The sequence below is a fragment of the Olea europaea genome, chromosome 12 (genome assembly GCF_002742605.1).
Source record: "Olea europaea var. sylvestris chromosome 12, O_europaea_v1, whole genome shotgun sequence".
NCBI classification, from domain to species: Eukaryota; Viridiplantae; Streptophyta; class Magnoliopsida; order Lamiales; family Oleaceae; genus Olea; species Olea europaea.
The window spans coordinates 10,847,620-10,864,425 of NC_036248.1; the positions used below are offsets into that span (position 1 = coordinate 10,847,620).

Below are 16,806 nucleotides of genomic sequence, written 5' to 3' on the forward strand. Positions count from 1 at the left end.
CGTCCAAAAAGAAAAATAATTGACGTCATACACATAAATATTATTTTTTTTAAGAAAATGATGTAAATTATATTGAGAAAATAATCACGAAAAATAAAAAACATTAATAAATAATTGATTTTTTGAGAAAAAAGTGAATTATACACATTTTTTAAAACACACGTTCGATGTACATTTAATTATTTTTGATATTTATTTAGATCATTCGATGTGTCTATGATATAGTTCTCAAAATGAGTTTTGAGAGAATATAGAAGATTTATGGTAGATTTTTATAAAAAAACTAAATAAATCACCCAATGAAAAAAGAAAAAGAAAAAAATTGAAACAAAAAAATTATCAATCACCTAATGAAAAAAGAAAAAAAATGACATGTAGTATTATTTAAAAAAAAAAAGAAAAAACATATTGTTGCACATGCTTTGCTTCGTGATGTATGGAGCAATTGGGATCTTGGCACCCAAGAGCATGACAGGGTATTGTGTCGCAATTTTTTTTTGCCTTTTTTTTTGTGATTGATATATTTTTTTATACAAATCTATTTTACCCTTATAACGTGACACGGAGTATGTTGAAACATGTATATTGTTTATTTTTTAAAAGAAGTTGCGATAAATAAAAAAAAATTTAACACAATGTTGAAAAAATTTATTAGTCAGTCAAAAAGATGTCGATTAATTTATTTGACGATATTTAATATTTTAAATGTATATAAATTTTGGAGGATTAAATTCAAATATATCAAAATTGGGTGATTAAATAAAAATCTCAACCCAATTTAAGTAACAAAATATTATACTGTGGCTCAACTTGTGTTGGCTTCATTAATTTTTTTTTTTCATTTTTCTCTTTTTTATTTTCAATCGCAGAATCTTCCATAAAATAATATTACACATAAATAAAACACTTTTCATTAAATCGATTGGATATTGAACAATAAAAAAGGATTCGATTAATTACGAGATTTAATTATATTGAATATAGTTATCATCAAATACGTCCTTTATATGTAAAATAATCACTCAGACTAAAATAATGTTTGATATGTAAATTATGAGCTCCAATAATTTTGGTTTTTAATCCATGCATAAAGGGAACATTTATCCTATCCCTAGAAAATACATTTCAATTATAACAACACAAAATTAAGGTCAACTAATTTTTTCATTTTGATTATTTTAACATATGAAAAAATTTTATATATAAAAGAATTCGATCATTTTTAGGAATTTTTTTCTTATTGTTACTTTTTCCTCTTGATCAATTAATTTTTTAAATAATCTAATAAAATTTTTGACGTCATTTAGAAAATTTTCTACTAAACTTTTAATTTTTTTAATGTCAAAAGATACATCATTTAAAAAATTAAAAATTTCGATAACAATCTAACTTTAAAAATTTACCGACGACTGCACAGTAGTCGAATGCATAAATTTTCTATATTCGTTCGAAGGTCATTTCGAGAACTATATGATAGACATGTCGAATGATCTAAATGATTATCGAATATAATTAAACGTACATCAAACGTGTGTGTTAAAAATGCGTATAATTTGTATTTTTCTTTAAAAAAATTAATTATTTTATTAATATTTATTATTTTTTCACGACAATTTTCTCAATATAATTTACATCATTTTCTTAAAAAAATATTATGTTGTAATGACATCAATTTTTTTTTTTTTGGACGTAAAAATTCAAATCAGGCAAAATTGCAGCATCACACACGCGTAGGAAAACCATTAATAGTAATTTCAAGAGTGAAGTGGAATATTATGGTATATTCAAGGATAAAATAGGGAATACACAAAATACGTCCTGAATGAAATAGTGCTATTCACATTCACTCTTTTATTGTAGTAGGGATTTTCACCAAAAGTCGAGGAGGCGATTTTGTGTGAGAAAGGAAACAGCAAGGGCGTTTGTGTGAAGGATTTCTTAGTTCCGGCAAATGATTACAAATTTTTTTTAATGATTGAATCAATGAGACGAATGAAAAGAAATTAGATAACTGAGGATTTTGTTTTCTTTTGGAAAGAGAATGAATCAAACATTTTAGATAGCACACTATTTTTGACTTTTTGTCAAGGCGGAGAGATATTTTGTCTACATATAAAAAGGCCATTAGACCCTTAGTGTGAGAGTTACTATGCGAGGGAGTTCAGGGTAAAATGGAAAACACCTAAATACGTCTTGAATAAACAGTAGCCGGCTGATTCGCTCTTTTAAGATAGTAGTGATAACTGTTTTACATAACTCATTATGGGACTTGGCATGGATCGAATTAGGTGAAATTCTAACATGCAAAACAATTCAAATAGTGGTAATTGGTAAAATACCCTTGAAATTTAATATATATATATATAACAAAGTCTTGCATGATTAACATGTTGTGCTACCACATATTACTTCGATTAAAAAAGTCATATTGTGTTGCTCATGTTCCACCGCGTTACTTGCGCATCACTCGGTCATTGCACTTGACAATCGAAAAAGCCACCATCGCAACACCGTCACAATCTTCCAAATCCTACTAACACATTATGTTACAAACCGTGTTACTACCTCCACAATAAAACCATTGATTTGAAATCTTGTTCAAACATTGCACTATACTATTCACCACCATCACCCCCATTATCTTCGCATCACCATTGTGCCGCCATCACTATTAGCCCAATTACATACTTTATTACAGTCATAATTGCATTATCCACATTTACAATCAGATCCTTTCGTACACAGAAGCAAGTTAACAAGGGTAGGGTTCATGTTGAGATTGGGCCAAATTCTCTTTTGGATCAACCTTAGTTTGTAGAGCAGATTGGGCATTTCTTTTCTTGGTAGACGTGTTGTGGATTCTCCGGTCAATCGGTTCTGAGCATCACGGAAATTTGAATTTTTTATCCCGCCCAAATATTTCATCCCAAATTCTGCACCATAATTTTCATAAAATTTGCTTTCAATTCGCTCATCATAAAATCATAAAGAGTCATTTGAATGTTGTAATTACACTCTTTCTTCCAATTTCGTCGAGCACTAAAATGTTGGATACATTAAATCATCGAATTTATAACTTACATCATCGAAAACATTAAATCGCTGCCTGACTTTACCTCTTCGACGAGGTGTAGATGAGTTTCATATACTTTAATATCTAAAATCAAGTTTAAGGAATTGGGGTAAGGTGATGGTCAGCGATTGCTTGGATGGTTGGTGGCGATATGATTTGGTGAATTTATTCAAATTTGAAACCAAATATATTTTATCGAATTCTTTTTATATGTGGATAAACATGTTCTCTTTATTAATTTATCTCATTACAATTGTCCCTGACTTCCATTACATTGAAATGTTGCATTTCAGATCAATAGACATCTGTCGTTATTAAAAGAAAATAAAAATGTCCGAAAAACTATTAAGACTCTTGACATTATTCTGCAGTCATCAGCACATCCAACTTTAGTTTGCTGCACAAAGAAACATTCAAATTATAAAACAATAAATAGTTAAAAACATAATCAAATGCAATTTTGATCAAATAAGATTTTTTCGGATGCCAACTCTTCAAGTTCAAATGTTTCAATTGTTTATTTGTCACCTAATTAGAATGAAATCACTCTCTCTATAAGTTCAAAAATCGAGAGATACGTGTTACCTAATTTGTATTCGACAATCTTTTGTAAGATTTGATAGATAGTATCGAATAATATTATTAAAAATGGAATGTTATGATAAAGTGAATTAATAGATATTAGCAAATCAGCCGAAATAACTAAAAAGGGGGAGAGAGAACAAACCACCACAAGAGAAGGAAGGGAGGTTGCACAGGACTGGAAGACGGGAGGCGATCCGGAGAGTGTTGCAAATGCAGTCATGTTCCAGACCTTGTAATGCAGTGCAGCAGTCAAGGCTAGGGTTGGTGTTGGCTGCACCAGGCACCACATATGGTGCACACACATTCAGATTTGCAAGTGAAGTCGAACAAGTTTGTGTCTGAGATTGAGCCATTTGGCTGTGCAAAACCAATGCCATGAGCACCACCACTGGCACTTTTGGGCAGAATTTCAGTGAAAATACAGATTTTATTGCTGCCATTTTAATAATTTCTTGGTTTTTTTTTTTTTTTTAAGGGATTGCTGTGTTGTAGGGGTTTTCACTTATATTTATAGGTAACAAGTGGTAAAACATTTGCATGACTTACCTATTTGAAATTTGGCTCATAAGTTGCGTTTGGTAGACCAAAAATGTTTCCTTTGCATCTTGAGTAAATCGAGTAAAATGTTAATGGTTGTTATTTTTTTACATTCTATGTCTGTAAGAGTAAACATTTGCGTCTTGTCATATGAAAACACAGCTAGGGAACTAAAAGAATAAAGACAATGAGGAAAAACAAAAGATCCTAAGAAGTTTCGGATCCTTGTTGATTAGCAGAAGCTGGAGCTGTCCAATACAATTTCACTGCAAACAGAAGTTTTTCCCTCTCTAGTGGTCCATTTTCATGGTCTACAATCTGGCTATCCCAGTTAAGTCCATCTGCAATCCTCTTCACTTTCACCAATATATCTACGTCGTCTCGGATAATCAAACTTCCCTCCGGTCGTAAAATCCTATCCATTTCTAACAAAATATCTTCCATTTCACATCTGCATTAGAAACAACCCAAAAAGATGTATTACGTTACGCAACATATTAATAATATTAATGCAATCTAATGAGTACAACATATTAGCAATGAACCGAAAGGAGTGACAAAAATAAGTTTTATTCGATCCTAAATTTATTTATTGGGAACAAGGCCTAATTGTTATTCTTCTTTCACTAATATTTTGACCGGAAGTTGCATTTTGGTTAACACATTTTGACAACCGAAAAGCCCAGAATAGAGAGATGAATTACCCATCCTTGTAAAGAGTGAATACTGAATCAGCATGAATTAGATCGTACGTTCTAGGGTATGTCGACATTGCTTCACACCTGCACCAAATTCATTTATAGAAATTTTTAACAAACCAGATGAATCCACAGTAACTGAAAACTCGATAAATGATTAAACATTGAAGCAAGAATTAGGAACTTTTACCAGCTCTGGTATGTTCCAATCAATCCTCGTTCATAGATAACCCCAAGCGTGTTGATCTTAGCCTCTACCGGGACTACATTCATGACCCAAACAGGGTCTTCAATTAAACTTGCAGCAAATCCACCAAGGAATGCATTCATATCCAGGAGATTTCGATACCTTCCCAGTCGTCCGAGTTGGTTATTAACGGTCTTATAGTAGGACAGTCTCCTCTTCCATAGTTTTGAATCTCGCTGAAAACTTTCAGCGGTGACTCCACTTATAGTCCCCAAACTAATCCTAGGCGGTACCGCGTTTAATCTCCTTGGCCATTTTTCCAGTTCCCCACCGGCAACCTCTTGATTGTTAGAAACGTTAGGCAAGGGAGTTAAACAGGTTTCCAAATTTGTGTACCTAAAGCAGTTTGAAAAGTTAGAATGTCAAGCATAAATAGATACTCATTTCTACATCTAGTGTATAAAAAAATCCAATGTAACACGTCAAGGAGCACATACCAAGCCTTGTCAGGATCCTGGGCAGGGCACAACGGCAGATAATTCTTCCGCACTTTTTTGCAATGCAAATGATTGGTTGGTTTTTGCCATATGGCAAGGTCATCCTTCTCAACCAACTTTTTCCAGCACAGGCTCTTTGTTACATTCTCAATCTGTGTTTGTTCTGCATTCAAATCCTCCCTCGATCTCTGCCACCCTTTCCAGTGTTTTCTCCATCGGATTGGCGGACCAGAGAGAATCCAGTATCCACCCGGCCTCAAAATTCTATCAACTTCAATCAAATACAGACCATCTGTTTTGACAGAAAACCCAACCACAAAATTACAAGAGAGAATTAAAACAAAATTCCAGATTATCAATGCTAAAGATTAAAAAAAATAATAAATAAATAAAATAATATAAAAAATCACTAGGATCTGTATCTCTCCAATCTAACAGACTAGCATACTGTATAAGAACGGTAAATATCCTCATATGAGTTATGATAGACTCTGAGTTAAAATTTTATTGATAACACAGTTCAAAAATGCAGCAAAACCATTTTATAGCCTCGGCATTACCATATTGTCCCCACGGAATGAGGCAACGCGAACAATGAGCCATGTCGAAAGCTCTAGAAGGGTACGGAAGCCTCTTGGAGGCCATAATGCCGATCAATGCCGGAACTCCTCGTTCCAAAGCAAATTGCACCTGTGCTTCATGGGTATCCCTTGGTGCAAATGACACTGGAAGAATATCACGTGACAGAAGATAAGCTCCCCAGCTTGCGACCTGGAACATTAAAAATGCAATACACAATGACAGATTAAGTCCTAATTGTGATAGATTATAACTTGAATAAAACTCGATCCAGGAAAAATGAAATGGTAATTATGGAGAAAAGGGATCCACCAACTCTTGTAAGAGCAACGCTGTTGATTACTTTCTGAATGGCACCACACAAACAAGTACCATTTACTAATAAATTTAAACTTGCTACTTCCTGGTCGGACCAATAGGAAAAGGGGTATCTTATTTTTTATTTTTTTTCCCCTTTTTTAATAGCGTCTTCCTTCCCACCGGTCACATTAAATCTGTTAACTACTTTCTTATGACTTATGACTTCGAAAATAACTTCAAAGAGAATCAATTCTACATTTTTCTTTCAGCATGCATACTTATTTTGGCATTATATAACATAGTCACTGGGGTTAAGACTTTTCTGAAATTTTACCGGATATGAATTTCAGTGTGCTAATCCGCCATAACATAACTAAGCATCAACAACATAACAATCTTTATTCATAATTTCGATTTATCGCTACATAGGTCTAAAGATCCAATGAAAATCTTTATCTTTTTCAATCACGATATTATCATGCATCTAATTTCAGTTTTTTATCAATGAATTCAAACGTAATGGAGCTAAAAGACAACATACATGCATTGCCATAATGCCACGTGTCTAGCAGACTTGCTGCATGGATCTGGTGACCAAAAATAAAAAAAGCTGGTGTACTGTTCCTCACCAACCCATAACCCGTTAGTCCTATTCAACTAATTTTCTTGTCATAATTCAGAGAATCTGTCAATAATACGGGTCAATATCTAACCAAAAATCGTACGCAGTACCATTTCTGTGTTTCATAAGTCGTCCAATTTTAATTAGATTGGTACCAAAAAACATTTAATGTATTAGACAACAGGCAATATTAATTTCTTTCTTCTTTCATCTTATTCAACACTATCAACTCCATAATACTGAGAGCATATTCGGTTCAATTTAGAAACAAGTAAAACTTACTACTTACCATTTCTGTGGTTCATCAGTCGTCCAATTTTAAGTAGATTGGTACCAAAAAAATTTAATGTATTAGACAACTGGCTATATTAATTTCTTACTTCTTTCATCTTATTCAACGCTATCAACTTCATAATACTGAGAGCATATTCGGTTCAATTTAGAAACAAGTGAAACTTACTACTTAATTTCAATTACAGCAATAATAATTACTTATTTTACATATAATTGGACCTTTCAAGCTTACTGCATTAATTAGCCTTCACCAAGATTGGAAAAAGAAGAAACAAGAAAATTCTACAATTAAGATCCAAGCAGAGGGATTAATCTTGGGGTGGGGCCGGGGAATAGTATCAAGAATGAAAAAGAAAGCATACCCCACAGCCAGTATCAATGGCAGTCCTGATAGACCCATTTTTCAGATTAATCAACTTTCCGATATCATCAATATAAGCATCAGCTCCACGAGGGAACATGGTTCCACCACCGGGAAATCTGAACCGGTCATCTTCATATCTAATCCAATTCTGCACCGCTTTTTCCACCGTTAGTTCCTTATGTGGCACATTGGCGTACCACACAAGATCCCTGCTCACTGGCCATTTGAACGGATTCTTGTAACCGTAAGGCGCTGGAATTCTACATTTCAACACTTGATTCTTCTCCGGACAATGCCTTTCCCTGTATATCAATCTGTCCCTGCTGAATTTCAAGGACATTTTGGGGTCCTCACATGGGGTGTATTCGCTGTATTTTATAGAACAAGATGGGTATTTCTTGATTGTTTCGTCGGGGAAAGTTGTGGCGCCTCTTTCGTCGGCTGAGTGGTGGGAGGTGAAGTCAAGTGGGGTTCTTGTTGATGATTGTCCTTTTGGGGTTGTGGTGTTTCGGGGCAAGATACAAGTAGTGGTTGCACCAAGACCAGGGGTGGCGGCGCCGTCGTGTTGCCAGACGCCAAGAAGATAGAAGAGGTAGGAAAGGACGAATACAGCAACAATTGAATAGAGTTTCGATATTTTCCAGTTATGTAGTGGAATTGGACCTGCCATGGCTAAACTACTATGAGTTTTCTAACCACCCTTTGTCTCTCTCTCTCTTTTTCTCTTTCTCTTTCTCTTTCTCTTTCTCTATTTGGATTTCTCTCTCTGTATGTATGAGAATGAGACTGTTTTGTGGTTTTGTGTACGAGTTTATAGGACTAGTCTAGAAGTGAACTGGGGAGTGGGGTCCGGGAGATATGTCAAGATTCAAGAAATGGACAGTGGGAGTGGGTGGCGTAGTGAGCTAAAGAACAGTATCTTCTGAACCTCGCTCGCTCTGGCGCCTTATTAAGGGAAAGAATTAAGAAAAATGAGTAATGACGGAGCAGCAGCTACAAAGAAAATTGATTGAAACGGAAAATTTCAGTATTGAACCTTAACCCAAAAAAATTGAACCCCAACCTTGAAAATTCTCACCGCTTCTCGCCTAGAGCTTTGTGAGGAAGGTAAATCGCGGAATGTGCTTCAGCAGATCAGGGAATAAGAGCTACCTGTACACTGTGCTTACAAAGAGTCAAATTCCATGTTTCAACGTTAACCTACTGTAAAAGGAGTAATTCGACCCTCAATTTATTATTATTTTATCTTTTATTTGTGCAATTCATCCACAACTACAAAACCGTCTAAATTCCTATTAAAGCTGTATTTCACATCTAAATTTGTCTTTGTCCATAAATTTATGAGAGCCAAGTTGGATGTTTTGCACTGTTCGAAAATGACTAAGCAATAATGACAAAACTTGGGGTCTAGCTTGCTGCTAAAATAATAAGGCAGTACTAATCGTGAAAATTTGTAACTGAACAAGATTAATATATCAAGAATTTGATTACAGGAATAATTTAAAGAACTTGAAAAAATAAACATTCTCACGAGTCAAGAGTATGACATTATCAAGATTTCACATAGTTGCAAAAGGAATTTGTATTGGAAATTATTCTTTAAAGGAATAATTAGAATAAAAAAAATATATGCCATCGTAAAATTTAGAAGTTGAGTTTATATAAGCAACAGGGCCCACTTAAGCATTCACGTATGTCATAATGTCAATTAGGACTAAATCTTCAGTAGGGATGGCACACCATTCACGTGGTGCTCCCGCCCAATGTCAAAGCGTCACCTCGACGGGTGGTCCACACACCTTTGGGTGTGATGGGCCTCCTGTCCCACTGAAGTTTCTCTTGTCATTTAGACAGTATTTTGATGAAATTGTAGGCCCCAAATCCCAAACATAATGATCTCTATCTCCCTCGAATTAATGATGTCTTTACCCTCGTTATCCCAATATTAATTTGGGAAAATGATAGACATAATTAAAAAGGTTAAATTCGACATGGAGTCATGGGATAGTGAATCGAATTAGAAGTTTATTTATTTATTTATTTATTTTTAACACTAGAAGTATTGTGTAATTTTTATGGTGCTTGTGCAAAATTAAAATTGACACAGATGGTTGTTAACGTATAATTCTTGAGTATAAATGATTTCTAATATCTCATTCATCGCGTTGACCCTCTGAACTTAGTAATTTTGTGAGCCAAAGTTCGTCTGGTTGGTTTCCATCCATTTTTGCCTTTAAATTATATGTCTTAATAAAAAGACACTCATATCATTCATCCATTTATACGCTTAAAAGAAGATTTGTGCAAAAAATTTTAATTCTCATAATTCTTTGAATGTTTTCATTTCTTTGCGATGATTATTAACTTCATCACGAGTAATTCTAATAATTCTTAGTCAAATAATGTCATTTAATTATGATGTGGCGATCCATTTTTCTCTATTTGTTCTATCATATGCCATTGAATCTTTTCTTTATTTATTAATTTCTACTTTCAAATTTTTTTTTTTTTTCAAATATGCAGCTTTACAACGGCACTTTTATTAACATTGGGGAATCAAAAATGAATTTTGACAACTTGATATAGATGACATGAGAGCATCCAAAATCACTAGGTAAAATAAAATTATTTTAATTTCAATTGGCATAAAAATATTAATAAAAAATAAAAATAAAATAATTAAAAGTCTAAAAGTTAGATATAGCCTAAGCTAAAGTTAGCTCAAGTGGTAAGAGTAAATCCTTACTCGTTCATTGACCTAAGTTCGAACCTCATTTTGAGAGAATAACAATGAATTTAAAAATTAATAATAATGAATAAAAGTCTGATAAATGCCAAAAAAATTAAAATAAATATTCTATCAAAGTATAAAATTTTCTTTTTGTTCTAGTGCACGTATACGAACTTTGGATGAATCACTTTTAATAGAGTTATGGTCCGTTTGATTGTAAAGATGAAATTTTGGTGGAAAAAAATGAATTTCAGAGAATTGAACTGTCTATAAATTGTTTTCCTAAAAATTGTAAATTATTGTGTTTGATTGGTATAATTTTTCACGTGAAAAATGTTGAAATAAAAGTATTTTTTGGTGTTCGTTTGATTTTGTTTTACATGAAAATTATCAATTAAATGGATAGAATTTACTGGTATTGGGGATAAAATTTGTTTTCATTGCCAAAAAAATAAGAAAATCATCTATCTTTTGTTATTTGTTTGGCTTTGTTTTACACGAAAATTATCAATTAAAGAGAATTTTTTTAACAATAATTCTTAGAATTTGTTTCTATTGCCAACAAAAAAAAGAAAAAGAAAAAAAAAATTGCTAGAGTGGCCTAGAAAATGAATTCATTTTCATCCAAAACCTAGAAAATGTTTTGGTGGCAAGGAATGGTAGAAAATGTTTTCCATGGCAAATGTTTCCTATCAAACACTACAAAGGTGGAAAATATTTGAATATTTTCCTAGTTTCATGGAATTCATTTGGTATCAAACATAGCCTTCGTCTAAATATAGTTATTTTGGCATCTTGCTCTGTAGTGTTATTTTTATTGAATGTAATACTAATTTTTTTATACAATTATAATGAGATGATACCGGTCACAATAAAGTTGCTCGATTTATCATGATTGAAAATGGCTTAAAAAGCTACGAGAAATAAAAATGTAAAAATGATACACATATTAACAATTATCACAGTAACGATAAAAAAAATGATGAAAACCAATAATTAATATTTCTTTTTCTTTCTTTATCTCTTAGAGTGTGTTTGATTGACATGGAAAAATTACCTAGAAAAGAAAATATTTTCCATTTTTTGTGAAAAATAAAAACCACATCTACCCAAGGAAAATATTTTCCTTAAAAACAAGGAAAATTAGGCATCTTTTCAAAAGTTGGAAAATGTTTTCCATGGAAAAAAATAGCAATCAAACACTCCAAGTGAAAATTTGGATGGAAAACTGATATTTTCCATAGAAAATAAATGTAATCAAACACACCCTTAAAGTATTTCAATCTCTTTGATATATGAAGTTTTGAATATGACTGCAAAATATATGGGAATTAAACGAGTAAATGGTATAAATGTCTTTTATTAAAATATAAACACTTTAACGGTAATAATAATGAATGGTGACCATCTAAAAAGACTTTCTGTCATACAAAATCAATAAGTTGGGGGAAGTCAACGCCATAACTGAAATATAAGGGACTATTTGCAGACAATAGCCATGCGTTAGAAATCATTTGCGCCAATTTTCCATAATTGTAATCGAGCACATTAGTTCGTTGGACAAGTGACTCAAATAATATGGGCCCAATAATGATGATGAGAATTGGTTTTTTTACTGTTCGAAAGACTAATCTGTAAGTGAAGAAGTCAAAAATGATGAATGAAATAGTAAAATAATGATAAAAAAAATTAAATTTTTAGGGTGAAAAATTGCTATCAAACGATGGCAAAATTTCAATTCATGACTTGGTTAAGCTTAAAATTTACTATAAATATTTTTTTAACTAATGTCATTAATAGATTAATTAGAAATATAATTTATTAATTGATGGATAACTAATAAAGGAATTGTTGATAATTTCATTGCATTCCATAAAATCGATAAAAGAATCAGGTAAATATTTAAAGTCGTTTTTGAGAATATTACAAATAAATACTGATATTCAATTTTAATTATAGTTTCTATTTTGTTTCCTTGATAGTAATATAAATAGCGCACTAATTGAAAACATAACAAACATAACCGAACATAAGTATTCAAAATGTAAGAAAATACTCGAAAAGTAATACGAATTGGGGCGAGGGATGGAGATTATGGATATGAAAAAATGGTTTTTATGTTTAAAAAACAAAATAACACATTCATATAATCATATATAATTATTTTGTTCTTAAAAAATAAAAATAAAACATTTATATTAAAGTTCTTTAAAATACTTAGCGATTGTTTGAGGCCCATTTTTTCATCAAAATTCATTATTTTACAGTGATTTGATTTCATTTTAACCACACATTTTTTTAATAAAATAATATTACACGTAAATTTAAAACTTTTCTTTATTTTTTAACAATATATTTTCCATTAATATCCTATTCAAAAATACGTTTTTTTTGGACAAGAATAAGGCTCAAACAAGAACTTAACTTAATTATTTTGAAGTAGCCTCATTAATTTAACAATCTCATAACTTACGTGGTGACTACAATGGAATCTTATTAGTATGTTTCTGTTGGCTTGTCAAATAAATCCAAATTTACATATTTTTAAAAAATTACCATTTAAACATAGAAGAAAATAAGCTGTTGGATTAATTTAATAGAATTGTTTCAATGGTCACTGAACATAAATCCATGTCTTTGGATGATCACTGAAATTCAAAAGGTTGAGTTTTAGTCATTGAACTTACGTTCGTGTGTTCGACTGCTCACTGAAATTTAAAATATCGAGTTTTGGACACTGAACTTTGAAAAATATTGTACGTTATTCACTAACATAAATATTGAATTTTGGAAAATATTGAATTTACAGTAAATAATGTACAACATTTTTCAGAGTTCAATGGTCAAAACTTGACATTTTAAACTTCATTGAGCAAAATTTCCGCATCTTTTTCTAATATTTAGAATGGATTAAACCAGTCGATTCACTCATCTTCTATAATTTTTTAATTTGGCTGAGATACTCAAATAAATAGAGTAATAGAAAGTATTTGTACGGTGATTCAAGAGAAAATAAAAGTACATGTTCAGACACTACAGTGGAAGTATGTTGAATCAAGAGAAGACTGTAGGATCATCTGAGTAAGAACTGTTGGATCATCACTTATTCCATCCATAGATAAACTAAAAAAACTTTTTCTTTTTCAAGTATCGACGTAATTTCATATAGTCATTGGGTTTGAATGCTACATCAAGAACATAAGCCAGATGGATTTGCTCCCTTGTCATGATTTAACGAGAATGGAAGAGGCTAGTGGGATTGATGTGAGGGGTAGGAATGGCTACATTTTTGGGACATGGACATAAATTTAATGACCAAAATTCGACATTTTAAATTTCAGCGACCAATAAAAAAAATAGACCCAAGTTCCATGATCATTGGAACAATTAACTCATTTAAAAGAAAATTATAAATCTAACATACTTTAACATATCACAGTCCCTAGAGTGTCCTAGACGATAGATGACCCATGTCTTTGTGTGCTAAATAACAAAGAACCACTTGACCGTGAATCAAGTTAAGTAGTCAACAGCCCCCCGGGGCACTTCTCTACTGACAAAGGACGGGTTCTCTCAAAACTGACAAATCAGAGGTCGTGGGTTCGATTCTTTGGGCTCTTGGAAGGCAATGCACATATTGGAAGGCAGGAGTGGCTTGGAAGGCAAGGCGCAACATGGGTTGGCTCACTATGCACTTTGGCAGTCCAGTTGGAGAGGTGCTCGGACCCTGATTAGTTGGAGACACATCTCGCAGTTTAACTGGTATGTGTGAAGAGGGGGCCGGATCACAGACCCAAGGAATAGTTGCCGAAGGCGAACACCTTAACCCAAAAAAAAAAAAAAAAAAAAAAAAAAAAGAAGAGTTAAGTAGTCAACAATTTTGTTCACCATTTTATCCATTCAAGCATCATCTATACATTGAAATGTGCAGTTATGTGCAAAGGTCACCATTCCACGAAAAAAAGTTAGATGACCATTTGCACTTACGTGGTCAAACCAACTCCCAAAACAAAAATAAAGTAAGTACTAAAGGGATAAGTTAGGGTGAATTTAGGAGTTAAATGAATTGATAAACATACATTTTTGTGTTGGGAAAATTGTAGCAGTGGATCCAAAACTTTGGATTTTTTTGTAAATCTTACTTTAACCTTTAATTTATGCCATCAATGATCCCAAATCTTTGAAAAAATTAGCAATTAAAGTCCGAATGGATGAAAATCGTCCATTTGATTGTTAATTGGCTGAGAAAATAAAAATTTGGCCAATATTGATCAAATTGAAAAGGAAGGATAAAATGGTACATCTACATTTTCCTAAAAGCCCACCCCTACCCTTATCTTCTCCAAATTCCCAACACAACGCCACCACACCCGCAAAAAATTAGAACCCAGTAACAGCCTACAATTGCCATCGCCCATGCGCTGTTGCACCTCAGAACCACCGTTGCCACTGTTGCCTTGTCGCACTACACCAACCATCGTCTCCAAAAACCAAAAACTAACAAATGAAATTCATCTTCTCAGTGCAATACTGTGCTATCGTCGCGTAGCCACGGCACTGGCACTGGCACTGGCACTGGCACTGACCCAGACAAAACACAAACCCAATCTCAAGATTATAAAACTCCATCTCCACGATCAATTGCAAGCAAAGTAAAAGACAACTATCGAAATAATTGCGCCCATAACTTTTCAATTTTTTATGTGTGTATTTTTTAGATTTTTCAAAAGCTAAGATGTGAAAAACTTATTTGAAGACTCGATTAATTAGAGCATATGCCACAGAGAAGATATATATGAAGAATAAGTTAACTGGAGCATATTTGAAGAATCAATTAACTGGGCCGTCATTTTAACCTGCTGAGAAGAATGTTTCTAATATTTTCTCACGAAATTACATCTAGAATGCTTGGGAGCTGAAGAAATAGAGATGGTGTAGGGGTTTTTTTGTGTGCTGGTTGCGAGGTTTGGTGGCACAAACGTTGATATTGTTGGAGGTGATGGTGTAGAAATGGTGAAGAAGATGAAGGTGGACGTTGTTGGAGGTGATGGTGCAGAAATGGGTTCTAATCTTAGAGGGCAGGGTGGCGGGAGGGAATGCTGGTAGATAACCACCAAAAAAGATATTTTTTTAAAATGATTGTTTACTACTGTTTAAAAATTAAAAAAAATTGAAAAATTTGTAAAAATCTTAAAAACAATGAAAACCCAATATTGCCCCTAATAAATCACTCTCAAATCGACGTCTGAAAAAAAAGGGAAGAAATCTTGTTGGAAATAATGGTAGAAATCTTTGTACATTATGTAAAATTATTGAAAATGAAATTTCTTGAGATGTTTTTGAGCTGAAATAGTGATCTCCGGCTCTTGAACCGGAGAAGAAAGGGAGGAGAGGACGGGCAAACGGCCCAAATGTCTCAACTGTCTGTCTAGGCCGTCTGTAAACAGACGACGCAGACAGTCTGCAAAACAGACGGTCCAGACCGTCCGCAAACAGACGGCAACTGGGCCAGACGGCTTCCCTAAATTTTTTTTCTTTGTATTCCATAAATAATTTAAATACACAAAAATAAATAATGAACATTTAAATAATAAATAAATGATTATTTAAATGATAAATAAAAAATGTAACTACTGAATAAATATTAATAACCAAAATATGTAATTAAAATTTAATTGAAATAAATTTCTACCATTTAAAATAAATAATTAAATATTTACGTTTACGTTTACGTTTACTTGTTCAATAAATAATTTAAATAATCAATCGATATAAATAATTAAATCAAATAATTTAAATGAACAATTGAAACAAATAAATAAAAAATAATTGGAATAAACAATTAATTTAAATTCACAAAAATAAATAATGAACATTTAAATAATTAAATGATTATTTAAATGATAAATGAAAAATGTAAATAATGAATAAATGCTAATAATCAAAATATGTAATTAAAATTTAATTGAAATAAATTTCTAACATTTAAAATAAATAATTAAATATTTATGTTTACTTGTTCAATAAATAATATAAATAATCATTCAATATAAATAATTAAATCAAATAATTTAAATGAACAATTGAAACAAATAAATGAAAAAAAATTGAAATAAATAATTAATTTAAATGCACAAAAATAAATAATAAGTAAATAATTATTTAAATGATAAATGAAAAACATAAATAATGAATAAATATTAATAATCAAAATATGTAATTAAAATTTAATTCAAATAAATTTCTAATATTTAAAATAAATAATTAAATATTTACGTTTACTTGTTCAATAAATAATTTAAATAATCAATCAATATAAATAATTAAATCAAATAATTT

General features: G+C 31.9%; 2 protein-coding genes across 2 annotated transcripts; both read right to left on the reverse strand.

The window, feature by feature from the left end:
* Positions 1-3,303: 3,303 nt before the first annotated feature.
* Positions 3,304-4,145, reverse strand: LOC111406963 (stamen-specific protein FIL1-like). Its single transcript, XM_023036314.1, has 2 exons — positions 3,801-4,145; positions 3,304-3,470 (listed from the first exon to the last, which is right to left on the reverse strand). Exons 1-2 carry the CDS (start codon positions 4,096-4,098, stop codon positions 3,463-3,465), a joined length of 306 nt encoding a protein of 101 aa, XP_022892082.1. The 5' UTR covers positions 4,099-4,145; the 3' UTR covers positions 3,304-3,462.
* Positions 4,146-4,277: 132 nt separating this feature from the next.
* On the reverse strand, positions 4,278-8,650 carry LOC111405596 (probable methyltransferase PMT15). Its single transcript, XM_023034552.1, has 6 exons — positions 7,735-8,650; positions 6,138-6,348; positions 5,578-5,869; positions 5,084-5,476; positions 4,900-4,977; positions 4,278-4,646 (listed from the first exon to the last, which is right to left on the reverse strand). Exons 1-6 carry the CDS (start codon positions 8,404-8,406, stop codon positions 4,403-4,405), a joined length of 1,890 nt encoding a protein of 629 aa, XP_022890320.1. The 5' UTR covers positions 8,407-8,650; the 3' UTR covers positions 4,278-4,402.
* Positions 8,651-16,806: the final 8,156 nt, after the last annotated feature.

Bases quoted from the DNA above. Each gene is read 5' to 3' on its own strand.
- LOC111405596 (XM_023034552.1), bottom strand. From the start codon at position 8,406: ATGGCAGGTCCAATTCCACTACATAACTGGAAAATATCGAAACTCTAT. The intron at 5,870-6,137 runs GTAATGCCGAGG...CTGTCAAAACAG, and splicing joins CATTCCGTGGGGACAATATG to ATGGTCTGTATTTGATTGAA. The intron at 4,647-4,899 runs GTAATTCATCTC...TTTCTAATGCAG, and splicing joins TTCACTCTTTACAAGGATGG to ATGTGAAATGGAAGATATTT.
- LOC111406963 (XM_023036314.1), bottom strand. From the start codon at position 4,098: ATGGCAGCAATAAAATCTGTATTTTCACTGAAATTCTGCCCAAAAGTG.